The 26,693-nt window shown below is 56.6% G+C and overlaps 2 protein-coding genes across 7 annotated transcripts in view; both read left to right on the top strand.

Moving 5' to 3' along the window:
- Nucleotides 1–5,225, top strand: part of GRIK5 (glutamate ionotropic receptor kainate type subunit 5) — a 74,239-nt gene extending 69,014 nt beyond the window's left edge. For all 4 annotated transcript variants that reach the window (XM_030797083.1, XM_030797082.1, XM_030797084.1 and 1 more), the window contains 2 exons: nt 68–189; nt 4,242–5,225. In XM_030797083.1, coding sequence (XP_030652943.1) covers nt 68–189; nt 4,242–4,670 — 551 coding nt within the window. In that variant the 3' untranslated portion in view covers nt 4,671–5,225. The remainder of the gene's footprint in view (nt 1–67; nt 190–4,241) is intronic.
- A 4,041-nt stretch (nt 5,226–9,266) lies between these two features.
- ATP1A3 (ATPase Na+/K+ transporting subunit alpha 3) overlaps nt 9,267–26,693 on the top strand; it is a 28,630-nt gene continuing 11,203 nt past the window's right edge. Inside the window, exons 1-14 of one of the 3 annotated variants that reach the window (XM_030797080.1) lie at nt 9,267–9,472; nt 14,594–14,680; nt 14,779–14,838; nt 15,420–15,623; nt 17,355–17,468; nt 17,586–17,720; nt 18,244–18,361; nt 18,482–18,750; nt 21,841–22,039; nt 22,116–22,225; nt 22,349–22,483; nt 25,512–25,704; nt 26,004–26,179; nt 26,258–26,394. In XM_030797080.1, coding sequence (XP_030652940.1) covers nt 9,467–9,472; nt 14,594–14,680; nt 14,779–14,838; nt 15,420–15,623; nt 17,355–17,468; nt 17,586–17,720; nt 18,244–18,361; nt 18,482–18,750; nt 21,841–22,039; nt 22,116–22,225; nt 22,349–22,483; nt 25,512–25,704; nt 26,004–26,179; nt 26,258–26,394 — 1,943 coding nt within the window. In that variant the 5' untranslated portion in view covers nt 9,267–9,466. Of the gene's footprint in view, nt 9,473–9,603; nt 9,646–14,554; nt 14,681–14,778; nt 14,839–15,419; nt 15,624–17,354; nt 17,469–17,585; nt 17,721–18,243; nt 18,362–18,481; nt 18,751–21,840; nt 22,040–22,115; nt 22,226–22,348; nt 22,484–25,511; nt 25,705–26,003; nt 26,180–26,257; nt 26,395–26,693 lie in introns of those variants that run through there. The other 2 variants (XM_030797078.1, XM_030797079.1) reach the window with 2 other exon arrangements.

Raw genomic sequence — 26,693 nt, 5'->3', positions numbered from 1 at the left:
GCCCCCTCCCAGCCCCCCTCCCACACAACCCCGACTCCGTGGCTCCCCAACTCACTTCGCCCCCCAGGTTTGGGCATGGAGAACATTGGTGGCATTTTTGTCGTGCTCATCTGTGGCCTCATCATTGCTGTCTTCGTGGCGGTCATGGAATTCATATGGTCCACACGGAGGTCAGCAGAGTCCGAGGAGGTGAGGAGGCTGGGGGCGGGGGTGGGCAGGAACAGGGACCCCCAGGGGCTGAGGTGCGTGAAGATTGTGGCATTGGGAGCCATACCTGGAGGGTGGTGGGTATCGCGAGAAGGGGGCGGAGGAATGCAGGAGGTGGGGAAGTAAGAGAGCTGATGGGGCCAGAGAATCAGCGTGTGAGGAAGAACAGGAGGGAAAGTAGGCACAGGGAGCGATGAGGATGCAGGGAGAGGAGGTGAGGGACAGGATGTGGGGAGCCACAGAGGCAGAAAAGCAAGAAGAAATAAGAAGAGAAACAGGGCCAAGTGCAGTGGCTCACACCTGTAATCCCAGCACTTTGGGAGGCCAAGGTGGGCGGATCACCTGAGGTCAGGAGTTCAAGATCAGCCTGGCCAACATGGTGAAACCCCATCTTTACTAAAAATACAAAAATTAGCCGGGCGTGGTGGTGCACGCCTGTAATCCCAGCTACTCGGGAGGCTGAGATGGGAGGATAGCTTGAACTCGGGAGGTGGAGATTGCAGTAAGCTGAGATCGCACCACTGCACTCCAGCCTGGGTGACAGAGGGCACCGGAAGAGGACACAGCCCTGGACTGGTCCCACACTGTGTTCAGGAGGGCTGCTTCTGTGTGCCTGGGGGCCGCCCAGCCACACCCCTGCATTTCCAGACCCATTCGTGCTCTTGCACCCCTGGACTGCTGGTTCCCTGCTTCCCCTCTCTCTGTCAGCCTCCAGCCCTTCCTCCCCCTCCTCACATCCAGTGGCTGACCTTACATCTACTCCCCAGACCTCGGCTCTGCATCCAGCTGCCTGCCAGTGTTCTGCACTTGGCCCGAGGACTCCTCTGAAGGAGCCATCCATGCTGCTAGTAAAGGTGCCCTCCACCTGTGCCCAGGTTGCCTTCCCAAGGACATCCCTCCAGCAAGTCTGTCCTTTCCTCCTGCAGCATCAGTTGTCCTCTCTTTATTGGATTCAGGCCACCAGCATACAAATATGTTGTCGTTTCTCCAGTCTTAAAGAAACCCTCTCCTGACCTCACTTTCCCTCCCAGCCACCGCCCACTTTCTCCCCTTCTCTTTACAGCCTTGGCAGTGGTGGAGGGTCTCCCTGATGCTTCCAGTTTCTTCTTTCCTCCCATTTCCTCTTGCCCCCACTCTAGTCTGGCATCTGTCCCTGCCACTCCACCAAAGCCACTCTTGTCACCAGCAACTTCCATGTCTGAAATCCCCGGTCTCAGGCCTCATCTATATGAGGTAGCAATGGGCTTTGGCACAGCCAGTCACTCTCAATCCTCAAAGCCTCTTCTTCCCCTTCTCCCACCTCTCCGGTCACTCCTTCCCAGGCTCCCTCGTTGGGTTCCTCTTTCTCCCCAGGCTCTGTTTGTTGTGGGGCTCCAGGGCTCGGTCCTTAGACTGCTTCTCTTCTCAGTCTTTCTCCACTCCTACAGTGATCCCACCAGCCAAATGGCTCTTAAGACCCCCTATGTGCTGGTGACTCTTGTGTTAGTTATCTATGCTATCACAACAAATGACCTTAACAGCTTTTAAAAAGCCAGCTTCCATTGGTTCACAGTTTCTGTGGGTCCAGAGCCTGGGAGCAGCTTAGCTGGATGTTTCTGGCTGCCATGGGTCTCTGATGAGGTCATAGTCATGTCTTTTGGCGAGACTGCTGTGGTCTGAAGGCTCAACAAAGGGTGGAGGGTTCTGTTCTAAGATGGCTCACTGTCCCAAATGTCCCCATGGGATTTTAGTTTCTGGAGGTGGCCAAGTGACAACATGGAGAGACCAATTTCATTGAAAGATGATTTTTGCCCAGGTGTGGTGGCTCACGCCTGTAATCCAAGCACTTTGGGAGGCTGAGGAGGGCAGATCACGTGAGGCCAGGAGTTCAAGACCAGTATGGCCAACATGGTGAAACCCTGTCTCTACTGAAAACACAAAAATTAGCCAGCCGTGGTGGTGCACATCTGTAGTCCCAACTACTCAGGAGGCTGAGACAGGAGAATTACTTGAATCCGGGAGGTGGAGGTTGCAGTGAGCCAAGATTGCACCACTGCCCTCCAGCCTGGGTGACAGAGTAAGACTGTCTCAAAAAGAAACAGAAAGAAAAATGATTTTTATTCCTTAACATTTCCCAGGAGAAGGGGAGACAGCTTACGATTGACCAGTTTGGATAATGTCAGTGGACTCTGGGCTATAGGGGCTGTCGCTACTTATCTGGTACCTGGCCCTGGGTTGATTTAGGCAAGGAAGAATATTGGCTTGGTATGTGAGAGTTAGGTAAAGGGGAAGGTTGGGGGTATAGACTCGGGATTGGTTGGTTTGCACATGAAAGGCAGCTGAGCCCTCTGCTATCTCTAAGGCTTGGCTAGTTCTGAGAGGGGTAGTCTCTCCCCAGCTTGCAAGATGTTTAAAGTGTCAAAACATCCTAAGACACAGAAAATAAAAAACATGATGAATACACTCACATGGCAGTTGGCAGGAGGCCTCAGTTCCTCAAACAAGGACCTCTCCAAGGACTGCTTGAGTGTCCTCACACCGTGGCAGCTGAGATCCCCCCAGGGCAAGTGATCAGAGAGAGCAAGGCGGAAGCAGAATGTGCAATGGCCGAGCCTTATTCTGTTGGTCACACAGACCAGCTCTGATACAGTGTCAGAGGGGATTACATAGGGGCATGGATGCGGGAGGTGGGATCTTGAAGGCTGCCTGCCTTAACCCACAAATATGTGCCTCCCCTGAAGCCAAGGTCTGCAACTTCAGCTCCACACTTGGTATCTCCACTTGGATATCTGATAGGTGTGCACGTGATGCAATGTGTCCAACATTGGGCTTCTGTCCACCTGTGAGGCAATTTGGTCCTTCCAGTTGCTCAGGCCAAAATATTGGAGTTTTCTTTCACTATTCTCTCTCTTCCATGCCCCGTATCTGATCTCTTAGCAGATCCTATTGGCTGCACCTTCAGAATATGTCCAGAATCCAGCCCCTTCTCAGGTCACTCTGGTCCAGCCACCCCCATCTCCTGCTGGGTTATTGTCATAGCTTCCTCCATGGGCTCCCTGCTCTTGCTTTGGCTTCCCTACAATCTGTTCTCAACACAGCTCCAGAGCGATCCTATGAAAACACAGCACTCCTCTACCTACAGCTCTCCAATGATTCCCGTCTGACTCTTCCATTCTGATTTTCAAAATGAAAGCCAAAAATCCTTCCAGTGGTTTATGGGCCTTACCAGAGCTGGCCGCCACTGCTCCTTTGACCTCATTTCCCTGTCTTCCCTGTGCACGCCACACTCCAGCCACGCTGACCTGCTTGCAGTGCCTCAGACGTGCCAAGTCACTCCCACCTGGGCACTTCGGCCCTGCCCGGTTATCTGTCCAGCACGCTGGCCTCCCAGGTCTCCGCGTGGCTCACCCTGTCTTTATTTAAGGATCCTTCTCTCAGTGAGGTCTTCCTTGACTGTCCTGTCTCAGAATTCATTGTCACTCCCTACCCATACACCTTAGGCCTCTTCCCGATTTTCTTTCTTTCCAAAGCACTCACCACGCCTAACACACTACATACATGTCTGTTATCTTCTGTCTCTGCACACTTGAGCATAACCTCCACGAGGGCTGGGACTTCTGTCTGTTTCCTTCTCTGCCATATCCCCAGTGCCCAGAACAGTTCCGGGCACACAGCAGGCCACAGGTAAATATGCCTTGCAATAATGAACGCATAGATGAAGGGCAGAGGATGGGAAATCAGGAGGGAAGAACTGGAGAAAATTTAGAGACAGTAAAAAGACCAGAGGAAAGAGAGGAGCTTAGGTGGAAGGTGAAGGGCAGATTGAGGAACAAATGCAGAGAAGAATGGAGACATTGAAGATAAGTGGGGAGAGGTGGAGAGGGGAGGCAGAAAACACGGGGAAGATAAAGGGAAGAGAAGTGGGAAGGGAAGCGAGGGCAGAAGGAAGAAAGACCCGGGCGAGGAGAGGAGGAGGAGGAGTGGGATGTGGAGAGGGGCTGGGGGAGGCGGGAGGCGGACTGTGCCGGGACGGTGACCGCCCGCGCCGCCCCCAGGTGTCGGTGTGCCAGGAGATGCTGCAGGAGCTGCGCCACGCCGTTTCTTGCCGCAAGACGTCGCGTTCCCGCCGGCGCCGACGCCCGGGCGGCCCGAGCCGGGCCCTGCTGTCACTGCGCGCGGTCCGCGAGATGCGCCTCAGCAACGGCAAGCTCTACTCGGCCGGCGCGGGCGGGGATGCGGGCGGCGCGCACGGGGGCCCGCAGCGCCTCCTGGACGACCCGGGGCCCCCCAGCGGAGCCCGACCCGCCGCCCCCACCCCCTGCACCCACGTGCGCGTCTGCCAGGAGTGCCGGCGCATCCAGGCGCTGCGGGCCTCGGGGGCCGGCGCGCCTCCTCGTGGCCTGGGCGCCCCCGCCGAAGCCACCAGCCCGCCCCGGCCGCGGCCTGGCCCCGCCGGCCCCCGGGAGCTGGCGGAGCACGAGTGACCACGGGCGGGGCTGTGCGGGCGCCCGGACTGACCGCAGGGACGGGGCCCGCCCCAGGCCCCAGCAGTCTCCGCTCCCGCAGCGGGCGCGGGACAGGACTTGTGCGCCGGCGCCCCGGACGCAGCGATTTTGCCTTTGGTTCCCGGTGAAGTCCGAGGCCCGGCTCTGGAGCCCGCCTGCGCCCCCCAGTGGACTCGCGAGAGGGTGCTGCGGGCGAGAAGGGCGCAGGAACCGAGGACTCCAGGGGCTGGGGACTTCGGGGGCCGCTCTGGGAAGCGGAAAGCAGTCAGCGGAGAGGACCCCATTCTGGGACTGCTCAGGCTCCCCAAGGCTTGACGCAGCCCCCCACGCTTCTGGAGGTGGGGAGGGCCTCTGGACAGATGGGTGTCCCCTGGTGCCCCTCCACTCTTCTCTTCCTCTCTTTTTTGGGGGGAGAAACCTCGGAATTTCTATGAGACCTCCCCCAGGGAGGGGGTCAGTTGGGCCCTCATCCCTCCCCTTGCCACATCTCAGCCCCTGTTGGAATAAAAAAAAGAACAAAACCCCAGAACTGGGGATACCGTCTCTCATTTCCTGGGGGTGTGAGGGCTTTGGAGGCTTGGGTCCCCGGGGCACCTGCTGAGAACCAGAGTGAGCCTCGATGGTTACTTCCGTGTTCTCTCCACCCTCAGCCCTGCCCACAGGCTGCAGGCCAGCCCGGGTCCCAGCAGCTGGCCCTTCTCCACTGACCTTCTCTCGGGACAGAGGGAGGCTGCAACAGAGACCCTGAGACAGATGGAGAGATGCAGGGATCTGGAGATGCGGAGACACCGGAAGCGGAGACACAGAAAGACAGAAAGCAGATGGGGGTGGGGGAGGGGAGGGCCAGTGAGCTGTTGAGTGTGGCCGTGCCTGGGGTGGCGAGTGTGTGCCTGGGCCGGGGTGTTTCAGTGACGTTGTGATCGTGTGTGCACGCATCCGCGAGGCCATCTTCAATTGTCTATGACTGTGACCCCGTGTTTCTGTTGAAAATGTACCTCCCCAGTCCCCAAGAGAGGAAGTGAGGAATCCTAGTAGACTGGGGGTGGGCGGGCGGGCAGGGGTGGGAGAGGCTGAAGGGCTGATGGCGCAGGAGAAAGGTGGGTCCGCCTTCTGTCCCCGCCCTCCCTCGCCCCGCTGGAGGTTTCTGTGGAAACTGCAGCTGAGGAAGGACGAGTGAAGGTCACACAGCAAGAGCCAAAACGAGGCCGAGCAGAAAGGGAGAGATGGAGGGATGGCGAGAGACAGAGATGGGGAGAGACAACGAAGGGGGCAGAGTGGGCGGGAGGAGGATGGGAAGAGAGAGCTAGAGGACACAGAGCCGGCGAGACAGGGAGAGAGGCTGGGTGAGGTGAGAGAAGACTGGAGAAAGAATAGAGGGCTGAGACCAGAGGTGAAGTGGGAGGGTAAGAGACACCCGGAGTTGGGGTGAGAGACAGGAAGCCATAAAAAACTAAATGGAGCTTGGAGGGGGCTGGAACGGAGAGCAAAGCCTGACTGGAAGGGTCCTAGAGAGAGCGAGGCTGGGCCTGTCCCTGGGCGGCGGCCCAGGGCTTGGGAGCTGTCCGTTCAGCACCCAGTTGGCCAGCCTGAGCCCAGCGCGCCCGACTTCCCTCCAGGGCCCGCCTGCCCTGCGTAGTCCCGGCAGGCTGGCCACACCCTGGGAGACCCCTCCCCGCACACAGCGAGCCCCGTCGCCACCCGTCCCCTTCTGCGTCTCAGACCCTGGTTGAGTGCCCCTCGGACAGGTGTGGGGGCGGGCACCAGCCTCTCTCTGTTGTCTTGCATCTCTGTCTCCACGTCTCTTACTCCAATCAATGTCTCTGCCCTTGGGCTGGACTCTCTGTCGAGGTGACTAGAACATGATTACAGACATTTCTGGTTTCTCCCCCTTCTCTGTCCCAATGCCTCGAGGCCAATTCCCTCTGGGGTCTTCCCCATTTCTGAGTCCCCGGTCCCCTACCAGGTTTCTGCTCAGAGTCTTCCCCTGGCCTTTATCTCTGAGTCTCCCTAGTTTACCAAGCCTGTCTCTGCCTGGCTGTCTACATCCCTCTGTCTCTGTCACCTTCACTGAACTCTTCCGTTGCTCTGTCTCCGTGTTCTCATCTCTGCGTCTGCCAATCTCTCTCTCTGTCTTTTTCAATCTGTCTGTATCTGCCTCTCTCTGGTTCTGGGCTGCCTGTCTGTTTTTCCCCCTGTGTCTCTCCTTCCGCCTCTCACATCTAGCTCCCCTATCCCCCTTTATCCCTGTGACCTTCCCAGGTCTTTCCCTCTCACCGCCCCCCCTACTTCTGCAAAGCCTCACCGGGAGCACGATGCACAGTCATCAGTCTCATCAGGCTCGTGCCTGAGGAGAGAGTGCATGAGAGGGGAGGTGAGCTTGTGTCTGAGGTGGGATGGGAAGGGTTCGAGGCCTCCCCCGGCCCAGCTGGAGAGCAAGAGCAGACAGAGCCTAGAATCTCCTGGAATCCAGGCCTCCCCCACCTCCCCAGGCTTCTCCATCTCCCCAATCCCATTCTCTATGGTCCAGGCCCATGCCTCTAGGCCAAGGTGTCAAGAGAAGGAAAGGAGGATATGTTGATAGGTTCTTCCTCCCCCAGGAAGAGGGCAGAGTTGGGGAGGGGGCATCTGGGGGCAAGGCATCTGGGTTAAAAGACCGTGGCTCCTCCCCCTTTCCCAGTCTCCATGGCAACAGCCCAGTCTGCAGGCCCAACCTCCTTTGCTGCAGAAGCAGCCTCCCTGTTACCATGGCAACAGAGGACAGCGAGAAAGATGGGGACGGGTCAGAGGACAGGATTGGGATGGGGCTCTGGGCACTGGGGAAAGCCTCCATTCACTCTCTGGCCCTGTCTCTTCCCATATGCTGTGGCTCTGAATCTCTGTGTTTCTGTGCCTCTCTCTGGCCTTCAGCCTTTCACACATTTCCCTGCACCAGGTCCTCGACCTTCACCCACCCACCCTCATACACCAAGCTCACTCCCTGTCCCTTGCCTGTGTCCCCCACATCTCCTATCCCACAGGTGGAGAGGATACCCACATTCTGAGAAAGCTACAAGGTCAAATGCTGTCTGTCTCTCTCTCTCTCTTCCACTGCTACCATCCCTAGGGACAGTCTGGGGTGTTCCTCATAGAATAAAGTGGTGTTGGAGTGAGTGGGGAGACCTCAACTTCTTGGGGTTCCAGTGGGGTGGCTGATGGGGTGTTGTGTGTTGGCAGCAGGCCTGGGGTGTGGGTGCCGGCTGTGTGTCTGTGTGTGTAGATATACTGTGACGAGGTCTGTGTGTCATGTGGGTGAGGGCATTGGGGTATGTTTGGAGGTGCAACAAAGATGTCTGCGATAGCGCTGCAATAACGTGATGTGTGTATGTGTGGGAGGTGTGTGGGTGCCGCGTGACTTGTGTTTGAATTATTGTGCTATGTGTAAGTGTGTGCACCTTTTTGTCTGTCATTCACAGCACTGGCAACTTTGCACCGTGGGCCGTTGCTCATGCCCAGACACACTGGGGAGCAGTGTGTGTGAGGATGTGTGCGACACTGTGGGATCATGCAACTATGTCCACAAAGGCTGATGTAGTGTGTCTGGAGGCAGTGTGGCCTGTGCGTGTGTGATGGTGCTGAGTGCAGGTGTGTGTTGGTTTATGGGTTGCACGATGTGGGTTTCCATGTGAGATGGTGGGAGGTCAGGTGTGGTAGAGTGTGTGATATGTGAGTCTGTGATTTTTCTGAGTGTCCGTGTTAGTCTGCACAGCACTTTGTGGCTGTGATTGTGATTCTCTTGTGGTGTGATGGGTGTGTAAGGTGTGTGCCCTATGTGTGTTTCACTCCTATATGTTTGAGACTCTGTGTGTGATGGGGTGGTGGTGTGTGTGTGAGGGTACATGCTGGCGTCTGGTGGAATATGAGTGCAACCCTGTGGTGTGTGCGTGTCCCCAGCATCTGGGCTGTCAGTGTGATGGTCCTGTGTAACTGTGACGCTGGGCATTTTCTGGGCCTCCTGGGGCCGTCCTCCACCGTGTTGTGTCTCCCGTGTACCCTGTGTGGTTGTGGCTCATTGGATAGCTCAGGCGTAGTGGGGGGGCACCCACAGTGAGGGAATCTCAGGGCTCCTCCCCCCAGCACCCCTCCTCAATTGCAGGGCCTTTCTTGCTCTCGTGTTCCCCTCCAACTTCCCCTCCTACAGGGCCCTCTCCCTGAACAGCACTACCCCCCACCGTCTCCAGGGGCCCTGGTGCCACACTGCAGTGATTCACCGGGCTTTCCTCCCACCCCGTGTCACTACCCGCCCCCCCTCCCCCAGCGTACCCTTCTCGGTGGTGGCACACCCCCAAAATGAGAGGATTTCCGGGGTTCTCTTTCCCTGAGCGCCCCTCCTTGGAGGCCCTACTCCATATTGAGGGGGGTCTCCAAGTCCCCTATTGCGGGGGTCTCTGGGAATACCCCCATCCCCGCAGCGCTCCCCCTTCGCGGCCGCGCCGCCACTTTGCGGAGCCCAGGGGGAGGACAGCTGCAGTACCAGGGGCGGGGCCGCGGGCCGTCCGTCAGCACGGCGGCGCCCCTGATTGGCCAGCGCCTCCCCCCTCCCGCGGACGCGGGCATATGAGGAGGCGGAGGCGGCGGCCGCCGCAGCCTCTGTGCGGTGGGACCGACGGACGGACGGACGGACGCGCGTACCGACCGAGGCGCGGGCGCTGCAGAGGCCCCCAGCCCAAGCCTGCGCCTGAGCCCGCCCCGAGGTCCCCGCCCCGTCCGCCCGGCTCTCTCCCCGCGGAGCCGCCAAGATGGGGGTAGGTGCTGGGCCGGCTGGGCGCCACTTCCGTGTGACATTGTGGGGCCGGTGACATTGGGTGTGCGCGGGGGGCGGGGGCACCGGGACCCCTGCGCTCCGGAGCCAGGCCTGCGAGACCCCGGGAGCCGCTGACCCGGCCAATCCATGTGGTCGTGCGGCTGCTACGAATGTGTGCGCGGGGCCGCAGGGGGCGGCGGGGGGTCTGTGGCGCACGTTGGCATGGCTTTGTGTGCGGGGATCCGCGAGGTTGTGAGCCAGCCCTCAGCATCTCCGCCTGACCTTGTGCGGTTGCATGTGCACGGTTGCATGTGCGTATGAGAGCTGCTGGCACTGTCAGGCCCTGGCAGCCAGTGTGTGGGCCCCGTGGTGTCTGAAAGTCTGCGATCGCGTCTGGGTGTGTCTGTGAGAGCTGGTGTTAGTGCGTCTGGGGTTATTGAGGCCCCCCTGCTTCCCTGGCAGGGTGCGGATAGGTCCAGGCTATGGGATGGACACCAGATGACCTCTCTTTCTCCTTCCAGGCCTGGATGGAGGGGCTCCGCAGTGTGTGTGTGTGTGTGTGTGTGTGCGTGTGCGTGTAGGCTCCGCAGTGTCGCAGCCTGGGGCTGCAGTGTGTGTGTGTGTGCAGCCCCTCATGTAGGGGAGCAGGCGTGGGAAGCTGGGAGGAGGAGAGGAACAGGAGAGCCACGGTGGGGAGACTGAGTGCACAGCTGAGGGTGTGCGTGTGCAACTGTGTAGTGGGGAGCGTGCATGCCTGGCTGTGTCCTTGCCTCTGTGTCCGTGTGTCCTTGTCTGTCTGTGAGTCTCTCCAGCAGATGCCGCCTCCCTCCCTGGCTGACCACCTGACCCTTGCTGCAGCCCTGGATTCCTCCCTGTGTGTCTGGGGCGGGGCTGAAGGGAGGGGGAATCAGGAGAGGAGGGGGTGGGTGGGGGTAGGTGGGATGAAGAGGGCGGGAGAGTCCAGTGGAGGGAGAATAGAAGGGCTGGGGAGAAAGATGGCGGATAAAGGCTGATGGGCCCAGGGATGGAGGTGGGGGATGGGGCTGCAGATCTGTGGGGTGGGGCAGGGTGGGCCGGCGGGCTGGGAAGGAGGATAGGGTTGGGGCAGGACTAGGGGACAGAAGGGAGAAAGGGGTAGTCAGTGATAGCTGTCAGGTAAGTGGGATGGTGGGAGAGAAGCTGTGGATGGATTGGGAGAAGACTGATGCTAAAAGCCCTAGAGAAGGAAGTTAGAGGGAGGTGGTCTTAGGAAAAGGAGTGGGGACAAGAGGAGAAATGAAGGCAGCTTAGACATGGGAAGGAAAGACAGAGACACATGGAAAGACAGAGATGCTCTGAAAGAGACAGAGAAAGAGACATGGACGTAGAGACAAAGAGACAGAGACAAGCAGAGAGACATGGCTGAGACACATGGAGAGACATTGAGAGAGAAAATGAGAAACTGAGGCTCAGAGGAAGAGACACAAGAACAGATATTTCCTATCTAGCAGCAACCACAGTCAGCCTGAGGGACAGGAAGAGGAGGCAGAGGGCAAAGGGGGAGGTCAAGGGAGGGACGGCCAGAGATGTGGGCCAGGTCCCCTGCAAGGGGGAGGGGAGCCCGGCCCAGGCGCAGAGGCTGCGGGAGCTGGCGCCAGATCAGGGAGAGGCGGACAGCATGGAAAATGGCAAGGAGCTGCAGAGGCGGCCACAGCGAGACAGGCGTGGCCCCCACCCTTGGAGGTGCTCCCGCCCCGCAGCGCGCCCATCTGGGCCTCCTGCCTTGACTGGGAAAGCCTCAGCTCTGCACTCCAACAGATGGGAGCCCGCCCCCCAAGGGGGTCTGGTTATGGCAAGGGCAAGCAGGAGCCAAGGCCAGGGCCAGGGCCAGGGTGAGCCAGGAGTCCCAGGCTCCCGGTCCCTCCTCCCTCAGACCAGGAGTCCAGGCCCCAGCCCCTCCTCCCTCAGATCCAGGAGTCCAGGCCCCAGCCCCTCCTCCCTCAGACCCAAGGGTCCAGGCCCAGCCCCTCCTCCCTCAGACCCAGGATTCCAGGCCCAGCCCCTCCTCCCTCAGACCCAGGATTCCAGGCCCCCAGCCCTTCCTCCCTCAGACCCAGGAGTCCAGACCCCTGCCCCTCCTCCCTCAGACCCAGGGGTCCAGGACCCCAGCCTCCCTCAGGATCTGAGAGTCCGGCCCAGCCCTTAGCTTTTATGGAGCCCCGAGCATCAGCTCCCAGCCTTCAACTAAGGTTTCTGGGTGGGCAGCTGATTTTCTCCCTCTCTCTCTCCTGACCCCCATCTCACCCCTCTCCTGGCCTCCTGCACAGGACTTGACCCCAGGCCTTTGTAGCTCCACATCTCTCCATCTCTCTATGTCTCTCCGTCCTGGGTCTACCCCATCAGGCAAAGCTGAGGCCCCCCCCGGCACTGCAGGGGAGTATGAAAGATGGTCTCCCCGTCCCCCAAGCCTCTGTGCCTCCGCGTCTGAGACGCAGTGCTGCTGCAGGGCTGGCGTGGGGCCAAGCCTCCTTCCCACCCCCTGCACCCCTTCTTGAGGCTCCCAGATTTCCAGGCTGCTGCCCCTCCCTGCACACCCCCACCCTCCGACTCAGCCTCTGGGTCTGGGGGCAGACAGCAGGCAGCTCAGGCCCTCTACAAGGTCACGAGGAGATTAGCGCTGAGCCGCGCTGAGCCTCCGATCCCAGCTTGGCCCTGGGCCTGCAGGACCTGTCAGCGGCCCTTGCAGCACCCAGCCTCGCCCCACCCCTCCCACCAGCCTCGGACACTGCCCTCCCCACCCGCCCAGGCTCCCAAACTGGAACTTCAGGCACTCGCACCACGCGCAGCTCAAGCCAGGACTAGGGCTTCTGCCTCTCACTCTCCTGCTCTGTCCTCCAGGAACCTGGCCATAGCCAGCCTCTGTTAAGGACACTCCATGGGCCCCACACATGGGAGATCCCAGAGAGAGACAGAGACAGGGAGACAGAGACAGAGATAGAGGAAGGTACCAGAGGGAGACAGTGAGAGAGACAGAGACAGAGAGAGGCAGATTCCAGAGACAGAGAGAGGAGATCTCAGAGAGACAGAAATAGAGAATAAGATCCCAGAGAGAAAGTGAGAGAAAGAGACAGAGAGAGAGAGGAAGATCCTACAAAAAGAGACAGATATATATATATATATATATATATATATATATATATACACACACACACATATATATATATGGAGAAAGAGAGAGATTGAGGAGAGCCCAGAGATAGACAGTGGGAGAAAGAGACAGAGATAGAGAGGAAAATTCCAGGATGAGGCAGTGAGAGAGAGAAAGAGAATGAGAGATATATGGGGAAGGAGGGGGACAGAAGATTCGAGAGAGACAGGGAGAGAGAGAGAGGAGATCTTAGTGACAGTGAGAGAGAAAGAGAGATTCAGAGATAGAGAGGAGATCCCAGAGAGAGAGAGACAGAGATAGGCAGATCCTAGAGAGAGATATTAGAGAGACAGAGAGAGAGACAGAGAGAGGTTGAAAACAGGAAAAGAGACAGGTAGGGAGAGATGTGAGCATCCCAGAGGAGACAGCTTGAGAGATGAAGATAGAGACACAATGACAGAGAGAGACAGACTGAAAGATGGAAAAAGAGACAGAAAGTACTGATCCTTGAGACGCCAACTCAGAGGGAAATAAGAACCCAGAGAGACAGAAACTCAGCCAGACCTGGGGAGACACAGCCAAGAGATGGAGACAGACATCATGCAAGACAGAGAGACAGAAAGAACCAGAGATCAGAGAGAGACAAAATCATAGAAAGACACATGCAGAGAGACCCAGAGACTGGGGTCAGGATAGAGAATGACAGAGACAACATAAAGAGATCAGAGCGATAGACAGAGAGACAGAGAGAGCTATCAAGAGAGAGAAACAGCCTTGCAAAGACAGAGATACAGAGATGGAGAGATAGAGACAGGAGACAGGGAGATGATGAAACAAAGCAATAAGACCAAGAGCCACAAACAGACCTGGAGATACACATCAAGGGAGACAGACAGAGGAGAAAGAGATAGAGATACAGATGGAGACATAGAAAAGACAGATACGAGGCTGGGCGCAGTGGCTCACGCCTGTAATCCCAGCACCTTGGGAGGCTGAGACAGGCGGATCACGAGGTCAGATCTCAACCATCCTGGCTAACACAGTGAAACCCTGTCTCTACTAAAAATACAAAAAAATTAGCTGCGCGTGGTGGCGGGCGCCTGTAGTCCCAGCTACTCGGGAGGCTGAGGCAGGCGAATGGCGTGAACCCGGGAGGCGGAGCTTGCAGTGAGCTGAGATCATGCCACTGCACTCCAGCCTGGGCGACTAAGCGAGACTCCATCTCAAAAAAAAAAAAAAAAAGACAGATACGTAGGAAGGTTGGACAGGGCCAGGGAGAGGGAAGAAGAGACAGAAGCAGAGTTAAAACGTCACATAGAGGTGGGGCATGGTGGCTCATTCCTGTAATCCCAACAGTTTGGGAGGCTAAAGCAGGAGGATCACTTGAGTCCAAGAGTTACAGACCAGCCTGGGCAGTATAGTGAGACCCCATCTCTAGAAAAAAATTAAAAATTAGCCAGGCATGGTGGCACACACCTGTAGTCCCGGCTACACAGGAGGCAGAGGTGGGAGGATCACCTGAGCCTCAGAAGTCGAGGCTGCAGTGAGCTGTGATCGCCGCACTCCAGCCTGGGCATCAGAGCAAGATATTGTTTCAAAAAACGAAAACAAAGTCACATAGACACAGAACACAGAAGGGGAGATACTCACAAAGATGGCCACAGAAACAGAGAGAGACAGAAACACAGGCAGAAGCCAGACAGGGACCTTCAGGGACAGAGACTCAGAGACACACAGAACCAGAGACAGGGAAGCCAATCAGAGCAGATGAGACTCACGAGGCCTGAGAGTCACCAGAGGCAAAAGGGAGGTGAAGTCACCCAGAGGCGCTGGGAGACACAGGGAGACCCCGAGAGGCAGACAGAGACCCCCACCCAGAGATGCAGGGGCACCGGCCAGGAGGATAGCCGGGGCACGGAGGGCCGGTGTCCCCCTGGAACCCCTTCTCGCCCGCAGTCTGGTGGCTCTGACAGCTATCGTATCGCCACCTCGCAGGACAAGAAAGATGACAAGGGCTCGCCTAAGAAGAACAAGGGCAAGGAGCGCCGGGACCTGGATGACCTCAAGAAGGAGGTGGCTATGGTAAGCCCCGTCCTCTGCCCGCACACCCTCCCAGAGAACCTCGCCAGTTCCTGGCTGGCCTAGGCACTCACCGTCTCCCCCAAACTCCTGTTCCTCAGACAGAGCACAAGATGTCAGTGGAAGAGGTCTGCCGGAAATACAACACAGACTGTGTGCAGGTGCGGCTGGGCTGTGGGCTGGGACCCTGGGAACTAGGGAGGAGGAGCTGGGGGCTAGGACTCCTGGATCTGAGGGAGGAGGGGCTGGGGTCTGGACCCCTGGAACTGAGGGAGGAGGGACTGGGGCCCGGACCCCTGGAACTGAGGGAGGAGGGGCTGGGGGCCTGGATTCCTGGGTCTGAAGGAGGAGGGGCTGGGGGCCTGGACCCCTGGGTCTGAGGGAGGAGGGGCTGGGGGCCTGGATTCCTGGGCCTGAGGGAGGAGTGGCTGAGGCCTGGACCCCTGGAACTGAGGGAGGAGGGGCTGGGGGCCTGGACTCCTGAGTCTGAAGGAGGAGGGGCTGGGGGCCTGGACCCCTGGGTCTGAGGGAGGAGGGGCTGGGGCCTAGATTCCTGGGTCTGAGGGAGGAGGGGCTGGGGGCCTGGATTCCTGGGCCTGAGGGAGGAGTGGCTGGGGGCCTGGACTCCTGAGCCTGAGGGAGGAGGGGCTGGGGCTGGTGTCTTAAGTTCTGGGGGTCTGGTGAAGGCCTGGGGTGCCACAGTTGCGCAGGGAGGGTTCTGTGTGAGTCCTCTGTCCCTCAGGGTTTGACCCACAGCAAAGCTCAGGAGATCCTGGCCCGGGATGGGCCTAATGCGCTCACGCCACCGCCTACCACACCAGAGTGGGTCAAGTTTTGCCGGCAGCTCTTCGGGGGCTTCTCCATCCTGCTGTGGATCGGGGCCATCCTCTGCTTCCTGGCCTACGGCATCCAGGCGGGCACCGAGGATGACCCTTCTGGTGACAATGTGAGTGCCTGGACCCTGCCCTGCGCAAGGCCCTGCACATTTATTTATGGACACTGCACCCCAACTTCTTCCCATCCCTCCAGGCTTTTCACAGCCCACTCTCCCCCTTTTTCCCATCTAACTCACAATCACCCAGCAAGAGAACCAGATCAAATACAAGGCAAACTGAGGCTCAGAAAAGCCAGGTAACTTGTCCAAGTCCCCACAGCAGGACGTGTGAGCCGGGGCTCTGTCCCAAGGCTGTGTGACCTCAGCGGCCTTGAGAACAGACACCAGCAGGTGGTCATGGCTTGACAGATACCCAGAGTGAGTGTCACATAGAGACCCAGGCACACCCCGCTGCTGATACATCAGGGCCCATCCCCATAACACAGGGACACATTCGAGATAGAGCCTCAGATCCCATGTGCGTAACACAGACCCACACACTGGTCACACAGAGATGCTCACCTGGGTAGGTGTGTGTGCACACACGTGCATGTGCATGGAGGGTCAATGCAGATGCCACACCAGGATGTGGATTCAAACATGGCCACCTAATTCAGAAACAGACACAGACTCAGACGTACACTGACAGAGAAACACACACACACACACTGACGCACACACACACACACACACACACACAGCAATGCAGGCATAACCTGGTGACAGAGACATGAGAGTCAGGCACAGAGAGTGTCCTCAGATATTCAAATCTAAACAGTCTCAGACATAAGCTCTCACAGAGAGGCAGAGCTGGAGACATAGAGACAGAGATCCACACAGAGAACCAAAGAAGCTGCCTTGTAGAACGTGAAGTCAGGCATGCAGCCAGTCAGAGAGACACAGCGACAGACAGCCGCATCCCAGACTCAACACGTGCAGGAGGACAGATACACACACAAAATAGATGGCCAGATTGGGCATGGTGGCTCACGCCTGTCATCCCAGCACCTTGGGAGGCCAAGGCAGGAGGGTAACTTGAGACCAGGAGTTCCAGAAGCCTGAGTAACATACCCAGACAGACCCAGTCTCTAAAAAAATACAAAAAATAGCCGGGCCTAGTGGCGCACACCTGTAGTCCTAGCTACTCCGGAGGCTGAGGTGGGAGGATTGCTTGTATCTGGGAGGTTGAGGCTACAGTGAGCTGAGATTGCGCCACTGTACTCCAGCCTAGGCAGCAGAGCGAGACCCTGTCTCAAAAAAAAAAAAAAAAAAAAAAAAAAAAGGGCTAGGAATGGTGGCTCACGCCTGTAATCCCAGCACTTTGGGAGGCCAAGGCGGCGGATCACAAGGTCAGGAGATCAAGACCATCCTAGCCAACATGGTGAAACCCCATCTCTACTAAAAATACACAAAGTTAGCCGGGTGTGGTGGCACGCGCCTGTAGTCCCAGCTACTCAGGAGGCTGAGGCAGGAGGATCGCTTGAACCAGGAGGCGGAGATCGCAGTGAGCCGAGATCATGCCATTGCACTCTAGCCTGGGCGACAGAGTGAGACATTGTCTCAAAAAAAAAAAAAAAAAAATCGACAGACCCTTAGATTCAAACACAACCATTACAGAAAGAGGGACTGAAGCACAAACAGGAGAGACTCAGACACACCAACCCTCATAACCAACCTGGGGTCAGACACACAAATACAGACTCCCATTGACACAAAGCTCCCTTCCCAGACTCCAGGTGAGCAGGGATTGGTGGGGAGTGGCTTGGGCGGCTCCTGATCAACATCCCCACATCTCCCCACCAGCTGTATCTAGGCATCGTGCTGGCGGCCGTGGTGATCATCACTGGCTGCTTCTCCTACTACCAGGAGGCCAAGAGCTCCAAGATCATGGAGTCCTTCAAGAACATGGTGCCACAGGTGAAGGGTGCCCGGCAAGGGGCCATATGGGGGTGTTAGTGTATGGGCTAGGGGCCGGGCCCAATGACCCCCAGGCAGAGGGAGTCTGGGAGGTGACATTACTCCATCCCACCTCAGCAAGCCCTGGTGATCCGGGAAGGTGAGAAGATGCAGGTGAATGCTGAGGAGGTGGTGGTCGGGGACCTGGTGGAGATCAAGGGTGGAGACCGAGTGCCAGCTGACCTGCGGATCATCTCAGCCCATGGCTGCAAGGTGGGCCTGGGCCTGGGCCTGAGGCCCGGCTTTACCCTCCCTCGGGCTGCCCAGGAGCCCAGGCCCAGCCCCAGCCCCTCCTCTCTCAGACCCAGGGGTCCAGACCCAGCCCTTCCTCCCACAGACTCAGGAGTCCAGGTCCCAGCCCCTCCTCCCTCAGACCCAAGAGTCCAGGCCCCAACCCCTCCTCCCTCAGACCCAGGAGTCCAGGCCCCCAGGCCCTCCTCCCTCAGACCCAGGAGTTTAGATCTTGGGCCCCCTCCTCACCCAACAGTCAGGAGTCCAGGCCCAGCCCTCACCTTTTGGAGATCCTTAGGGATCCTAGACCTTGGCCAGCAGCCCTGTGCCTTCCCCACCTTCAAGATCCCAGACTCTGGCCTCCCACACACCACTCGTCCACTGGGCATCCAGGCTTCTAGCTGTGATCTCCAGGCACACAGGCTTCAGCCCCAAGCCCTCTGCACAAATACCCTCCTGTCCCAGGCCCTGGACTGAACCCTCTCTCTGCTGCACCTACCCCCAGGTGGACAACTCCTCCCTGACTGGTGAATCCGAGCCCCAGACTCGCTCTCCCGACTGCACGCATGACAACCCCTTGGAGACTCGGAACATCACCTTCTTTTCCACCAACTGTGTGGAAGGTGAGGGGGGTGCAGAGAAGACACACAGCTGGGGCAGACACAGGGACGTGTCCCAGGAGGTCAGGGCCTCCAGAACCTCCCTGAGCCACCCCACCTCAGCCTAACCCCTCTGGCCTGCAGGCACGGCTCGGGGCGTGGTCGTGGCCACGGGCGACCGCACTGTCATGGGCCGCATCGCCACCCTGGCATCAGGGCTGGAGGTGGGCAAGACGCCCATCGCCATCGAGATTGAGCACTTCATCCAGCTCATCACCGGCGTGGCTGTCTTCCTGGGTGTCTCCTTCTTCATCCTCTCCCTCATTCTCGGATACACCTGGCTTGAGGCTGTCATCTTCCTCATCGGCATCATCGTGGCCAATGTCCCAGAGGGTCTGCTGGCCACTGTCACTGTAAGGCCAGGCTCCTGGGTCTGGGCGGGGAGGGCCTGCGGGTCTGGGCTCCTGGGTCTGAGGGAGGAGGGGCTGGGGTCCTGGACCCCTGAGTCCGAGGGAGGAGGGGCTGGAGGCCTGGACTCGTGTGTCTGGGGGATGAGGGGCTGGGGTCTGGACCCCTGGGGTCGGAGAAGGGGCTGGGGGCCTGGATCACAGTGTTCTTGTGAAAGACAACTTGGGCCTGACTCAGAGGGCCTCATTAACAAAGCAAACAATCAAAGAAAGAAACAAACGAAAATCTTGAGAAACACTGGCAAGCTGTAAAGAGCCAACAATCTTATTGCTTGTTAAGTTTAATTACAAAATTAAGAAGTGCACGCTCATGATGAAAAGTCGAAGAGTACATCAAGTTAAAAAATAAAATAATGAGGCTGGGCGCAGTGGCTCACACTGTAATCCCAGCACTTTGGGAGGCCAAGGTGGGCAGATCACCTGAGGTCAGGAGTTCAACACCAGCCTGGCCAACATAGTGAAACCCTGTCTCTACTGAAAATACAAAATTAGTGGGGCATGGTGGCGCATGCCTGTAATCCCAGCTACTCAGGAGGCTGAGGCAGGAGAATCACTTGAACCCGGGAGCCAAGATCGCGCCATTGCACTCCAGCCTGGGCAACAAGAGTGAAACTCCGTCTCAAAAATAAATAAATAAATAAATAATAAATAAATAAAATAAAATAATAAGCCTGGTGCAGTGGCTCATGCCTTTAATCCCAACAGTTTGGGAGGCTGAGGCAGGAGGACTACTTGAGGTCAGGAGTTTGAGACCAGCCTGGACAACATAGTGAGACCCCATCTCTACAAAAAATGTAAAGGCCAGGTGCAGTGGCTCACGCCTGTAGTCCCAAGACTTTGGGAGGCTGAGGTGGGCAGATCACCTGAGGTCAGGAGTTCGAGACCAGACTGGCCAACATGGCAAAACCCCGTCTCTACTAAAAGTACAAAAATTAGCCAGGCGTGGTGGCAGGTGCCTGTAATCCCAGCTACTCAGGAGGCTGAGACGGGAGAATAGCTTGAACCCAGGAGGCAGAGGTTGTAGTGAGCCGAGATCGTGCCACTGCACTCCAGCCTGGGCGACAAGAGCGAGATTCTGTCTTAAAAAAAAAAAAAAAAATTTAAAAATTAGCCAGGGTGGTGGTACATGTCTGTAGTTCCAGCTACTCGGGAGGCTGACCCGGGAGGTTGAGGCTGTAGTGAGCCATGATTGCACCACTGCACTCTAGCCTGTGTGACAGAGGGAGACTACATCTCCAGAAAATAATAATAATAATAATTATTATTATTATTTTTTTAAAAAAAGTTTTCCTCTGGCTGCTTTGCTGCTAGCTTCACCCCAGAAGTCCATTCTCTGTGAGGTTCCCCTTGACAGCTGTGAGCATATTGACTAAATGCTGTCTTCAAGGTGCATGGCAGAGACTATCCTAGAAATACGATTCTCCTCTTTCATTCTTTGACCTAATGTTTTATGCGAAGTTTTCCATATTAGGGCCGGGCAGGGTGGCTCACGCCTGTAATCCCAGCACTTTGGGAATCCGAGGTGGGTGGATCACTTGAGGTCAGGAGTTCAAGACCAGCCTGGCAAACACGGCAAAACCCCGTCTCTACTAAAAATACAAAAATTAGCCAGGCATGATGGTGGGCACCTGTAATCCCAGCTACTCAGGAGGCTGAGGCACGAGAACTGCTTGAACCTGGGAGGTGGAGGTTGCAGTGAGCTGAGATCAAGCCACTGCACTCCAGCCTGGGCGACAGAGCAAGACTGTGTCTCAAAAAAAAAAAAAAAAAAAGTTTACTGTTTTCCATATTAGCTATGTTGAATGCTACCCTATGTCAAATGGATTTTCATACGCAAAGGATTAAGCATATTGTGAACATATAGTCTGATGATTTGGGGCAAACTGAACACAATTACGTCAGCTGCAACGAGACTGCGTCTCCCTGAAGCCCCCTCAAGACCTTATTTAGCCCCTGCCCCCCAACCCAAGGGTAACCCCTAATCTGGCTGCTAACAGCATAGATTAACTTTGGCTGTGTTCAAACTTCGTATTAATGGAATAATTCAGTATGAACTAATTTCTGGCTCTTTTTGGCTGAACATGTTTTTGACATTCACCCATGCAGGTGCAGGCAGCAGTAATGTATTTGTTTTTATCAATGTTAGTATTCCATTGTCCACAATTTATCTTTTCTGCTGTTAGTGGACATCTGAGTAGTTTGCAGTTTTGGACAATTTTTTTTTTTTTGAGTCAGAGTCTCACTCTGTTGCCCAGACTGGAGTGCAGTGTCACGATTTCAGATCACTGCAACCTCTGCCTCCTGGGTTCAAGGGATTCTCGTGCCTCAGCTTCCCAAGTAGCTGGAATTACAGGCATGTACCACCATGCCCTGCTAATTTTTGTATTTTTAGTAGGGTGGGGTTTCACCATGTTAGCCAGGCTGGTCTCGAACTCCTGATCTCAAGTGATGCGCCTACCTCGGCTTCCCAAAGTGCTGGGATTACAGGCGTGAGCCACCGCGTCTGGCCTGGACAATATTTTAAGACAGAGTGTCGCTCTGTTGCCCGGGCTGGAGTGCAGTGGTGCCATTGTAGCTCACTGCAGCCTTGAATTCCCGGGCTCAAGCGATCCTCCTGCCTCGGCTTCCCAAGTAGCTAAGACTACAGGTTCGTAACATCATGCCTGGCTAATTGAAAAAAAAAAAAAAATCTCTAGAGATGAAGTCTCACTGTGTTGCCCAGGCTAGTCTCAAACTCCTGGGCTCACGCAATCCTTGCGCCTTGGCCTCCCAAAGTGCTGGGATTACAGGCGTGAGCCGTTTTGCACTATTATGCGTGTGGCTGCTATGAGCATTTGAGTCCCTGTCTTTGGGTGTCTCTGCCCTGTTTCTGTTGGTCTGAACTTGGGGGTGGCATTGCTGGGTTCTGCCTCATTCTTTTCCAGGCCCTCAGGATTCTCTGGGGGATGGGCAGCTGGGCTGTGGCCCTCGTGTCACTCATCCAACCCTGCCGCTGGGCTTGTCCCTGTAACTTGCCTGCCCTTGCTCGTCCTCCAGGTGTGCCTGACGTTGACTGCCAAGCGCATGGCCCGGAAGAACTGCCTGGTGAAGAACCTGGAGGCTGTAGAAACCCTGGGCTCCACGTCCACCATCTGCTCAGACAAGACAGGGACCCTCACTCAGAACCGCATGACGGTCGCCCACATGTGGTTTGACAACCAGATCCACGAGGCTGACACCACTGAGGACCAGTCAGGTGAGCGCAGGCCCCAGGTGAGGACCATGAGGGCCTGGCTCCAGGAGTCCCTGGCCCTCACATGTGCTTCCCCCAGGGACCTCATTTGACAAGAGTTCACACACCTGGGTGGCCCTGTCTCACATCGCCGGGCTCTGCAATCGCGCTGTCTTCAAGGGCGGTCAGGACAACATCCCTGTGCTCAAGGTGGGTTCAGCTGCTGGCCTCACCTCGGCCATGCCTGTGTCCTCGCCTCAGCTGGCCTCACCTCGGCCATGCCTGTGTCCTCCCCTCAGCTGCCCCTGGTCTGACAACTCTTTCTCCCTGCAGAGGGATGTGGCCGGGGATGCCTCTGAGTCTGCCCTGCTCAAGTGCATCGAGCTGTCCTCTGGCTCCGTGAAGCTGATGCGTGAACGCAACAAGAAAGTGGCTGAGATTCCCTTCAATTCCACCAACAAATACCAGGTACTCTGGGCTTTCCAGGAGAGCCAGCCTGGACCTCAGGTTCCTTATGATGCCTGTAAAGAGGTGTCATAGAGCCTTGATTTTCCCATCTGTAAAATGGGAATGATAATACCCGCCTGGTGGGGAGAGGAACAGGGAAAGCTTGAGAGAGGGAGCCAGATGTCTGTTGGAGTGAGACGCTGAGGAGTAAAGATCTTCCTGCAGGCCAGGCATGGTGGCTCACGCCTCTAACACCAGAACTTTGGGAGGCTGAGGTGGGAGGATCACTTGAGGCCAGGAGTTCGAGACCAGCCTGGGCAAGATGGCAAAACCCCATCTGTACGAAATTTTTTTTTTAATTAGCCAGGTGTGGTGGTATGTGCCTGTGGTCTCAGCGATTTGGGAGTCTGAGGCAGGAGGATTGCCTGAGCTGGGGAGGTTGGGGCTGCAGAGAGCCTACATCACACACTGCACTCCAGCCTGGGTGACAGAGCAAGACCCTGACTCAAAAAAAAAAAAGTTTTCCTACAGCAGAGAGTGGGAACAAGCAGGAGACCTCTTGGGGCAGAGCAGCAACTTTAAATTATTCAGCAAACTTTTTTTTTTTTTTTTGAGACAGTTTCGCTCTGTCACTCAGGCTGGAGTGAAGTGGCGCAATCTCAGCTCACTGCAAGCTCCGCCTCCCAGGTTCACACCATTCTCCTGCCTCAGCCTCCAGAGTAGCTGGGACTACAGGCACCCGCCACCACGCCCAGCTAATTTTTTGTATTTTTAGTAGAGACGGGGTTTCACCGTGTTAGCCAGGATGGTCTCGATCTCCTGACCTCCTGAGCTGCCTGCCTCAGCCTCCCAAAGTTCTGGGATTACAGGCATGAGCCACCGCGCCTGGCCTCAGTAAACTTTTTTTTGAGATGGAGTCTCGCTCTGTTGCCCAGGCTGGAAGGCAGTGGTGTGATCTTGGCTCACTGCAACCTCTGCCTCTGGGTTCAAGTGATTCTTGTATCTCAGCCTCCCGAGTAGCTGGAATTAGAGGCGTGCACCACCACGCCCAGCTAGTTTTTGTATTTTTAGTATTGATAGGGTTTCACCATGTTGGCCAGGCTGGTCTTGAACTCCTGACCTCAAGTGATCCACCCACCTCGGCCTCCCAAAGTGCTGGGATTACAGGCATAAGCCATCATGCCCGGCCCATTCAGTATACATTTTTTGAGCAGCCACCACATGTTAGGCCCTGTTTTGGGTGCTGTGTGTACACACAGTAGTGAGTGACATGGTGAAGTCCCCCCTCTCTGAGACTTACGCTCTGGTTCTAGAAGACAGACAATAACAAAGGCATGAGGAGGTAATCGTAGTGGTTGTGGTGCTGAGGGAGGGAGCCCTGCAGGTGTCTGGGGGAAGAACGCTCTGGTAGCTGGCATAGCCTGTGCAAAGGCCCAGAGGCGGGAGTGTGCTGATGCATCTGAACACCAGCCAGCCAGCCAGTGCGGAGGGGCTGGGAGCCAGGGAGCGTGGTGGGAGTGGTGGGTGCTGGCCAGATCCTGTCAGGCCCCATGGGCATGGAGAGGACTTGGCTGTGACTCTGAGGAGCACACAAGCCTCCAGGGGGCTCTGAGCCAAAGAGAGACAGGAGTTGACTCAGAGATTTTAAAATAACTTTATTAAGATATAATTAACATACCATAGCTCGTCCCTCTAAGTGTATAATAGTTTTAGTATATTCGCAGATATAGGCAGCCGTCCACATAGTCAATTTTAGAGCATTTTCATCACCTCCAAAAAGAAACCCCGCATCTCTCAGCTGTCACCCGCCCCCTCCTCCCCCACACTCCCAGCCCTAAGCAACCACTAACCTACTTTCTGTCCATATGGATTTGCCTATTCTGGACATTTCATAAAAATGGAAGCATACAGCTGGGCGTGGTGGCTCATGCCTGTAATCCCAGCACTTTGGGAGACCAAGGCAGGAGGATTGCTTGAACTCAGGAGATTGAGACCAGCGTGGGCAACATAGGGAGAGCACGTCTTTATAAAAAATTAGCCAGGCATGGTGGTGTGGACCTGTGGTCCCAGCTACGTGGGAGACTGAAGTGGGAGGATTGCATGAGCCTGGGAGGTCAAGGCTGCAGTGAGCTGTGATCTCGCCACTGTTCTCCAGCCTGGGTGAGAGGGTGAGACCCTGTCTTAAAAAAAAACAGGGTGGGGGGGAGGGGAGCACAGGCGCGGTGGCTTACGCCTGTTATCCCAGCACTGAGAGGCTGAGGAGGGCAGATCACTCGAGGCCAGGAGGCCAGGAGTTCAAGATCAGCCTGGCCAACATGGCAAAAATCCCGTCTCTACTAAAAATACAAAAGAGGCCGGGTGCGGTGGCTCACACTTGTAATCCCAGCACTTTGGGAGGCCGAGGAGGGCGGATCACGAGGTCAGGAGATCCAGACCACGGTGAAACCCCGTCTCTACTAAAAATACAAAACAAAAAATTAGCCGGGTGTGGTGGCGGGTGCCTGTAGTCCCAGCTACTCGGAGAGGCTGAGGCAAGAGAATGGCACCAACCCAGGAGGCGGAGCTTGCAGTGAGCCGAGATCGTGCCACCGCACTCCAGTCTGGGAGACAGAGCAAGACTCTGTCTCAAAAAAAAAAAAAATAATAAAAATTTAAAAAAAAAAATACAAAAGTTAGCTGAGTTTGGTAGTGGTGCCTGTAATCCCAAGCTACTCTGGAGGCTGAGGCAGGAGACTCGCTTGAATCCAGGAGGTGGAGGTTGCAGTGAGCTGAGATCACGCCACTGCACTCCAGCCTGGGCGACAGAGTGAGACTCAGTCTCAAAAAAAAAAAAAGAAAAGAAAAGAAAAGAAAAGAAAAAGAAATATCCATGAGATAGACAGAAGCAGACAGGAATGAGCAGGGGTCTCTGTGAGAGAGTGTCCCCTCTGGGGGAGCCCTGGTGTGGGTCTATCCTGGCACCCGTGGCTCTGGATGGGGGACAGGATGGGGCAGGGAGCTTTCTGGTGTCTGTGTGGCTCAGGCACGCCACCCTCTGCTCGGTCCCCAGCTCTCCATCCATGAGACCGAGGACCCCAATGACAACCGATACCTGCTGGTGATGAAGGGTGCCCCCGAGCGCATCCTGGACCGCTGCTCCACCATCCTGCTACAGGGCAAGGAGCAGCCTCTGGACGAGGAGATGAAGGAGGCCTTCCAGAACGCCTACCTCGAGCTCGGCGGCCTGGGCGAGCGCGTGCTTGGTGCGAGGCTGCCGGGCAGGCTCTTGGGTCCCTAGAGGGCAAGGAGGGTTGTGATGCTGCCCAAAGCCTGGCTCAGCCCAGGGCCTCCCAGAATGCACTGTAAATGAATGAATGAGTGAATGAATGAATGAATGAATGAATGGATGGATGGATGAGAGGGGAAGGCATCCTAGGAAATGAATGCTGACCGGCCGTCTTGCTGATGGGGAGATGGAATGCGGGCGATGCAGACATCTAGGGGCGTGGGGCGGAGGTTCCCAGGCTGGAACCCTCACATCCCAACCCTTCCCTGCCACCAGGTTTCTGCCATTATTACCTGCCCGAGGAGCAGTTCCCCAAGGGCTTTGCCTTCGACTGTGATGACGTGAACTTCACCACAGACAACCTCTGCTTCGTGGGCCTCATGTCCATGATTGACCCGCCCCGGGCAGCCGTCCCTGACGCGGTGGGCAAGTGTCGCAGTGCAGGCATCAAGGTGTGGCTTGGGGTGGCTGGGGGAGGCGAGGCCAGGTGTGGGGCGGGAGAGGCCATCCCTAAAAAACAATGCCTGCAGGTCATCATGGTCACCGGCGATCACCCCATCACGGCCAAGGCCATTGCCAAGGGCGTGGGCATCATCTCTGAGGGCAACGAGACTGTGGAGGACATCGCCGCCCGGCTCAACATTCCCGTCAGCCAGGTTAACCCCCGGTGAGCCACCCATCCCAGCCAGGGCCCTGGACGTCCCTCTAGGGTGTTGATACAGGGGGACCGCTTCCCCCCAACCTCCCTCTGCACTGCCCGTCCCATTCTTTCTGGGACTCTTCCATGGACCAAGCCCTGGATCTGGCCCTCCCTCTGGTGTGGGGACATTGCAGCCACAGAGGTAGCCAGGCATAGGTTTGCATCCCAGCCTTTATTTTCTTTTCTTTCTTTCTTTATTTTTGAGATGGAGTCTTGCTGTCACCCAGGCTGGTGTGGAGTGGGGCAATCTCAGCTCACTGCAGCCT

Source organism: Nomascus leucogenys, chromosome 17 (assembly GCF_006542625.1).
Source record: "Nomascus leucogenys isolate Asia chromosome 17, Asia_NLE_v1, whole genome shotgun sequence".
In the NCBI taxonomy this organism is placed as follows: domain Eukaryota; kingdom Metazoa; phylum Chordata; class Mammalia; order Primates; family Hylobatidae; genus Nomascus; species Nomascus leucogenys.
Note: the sequence above shows the minus strand (reverse complement) of the source record. Positions and strands in the feature narration are given on the sequence as shown.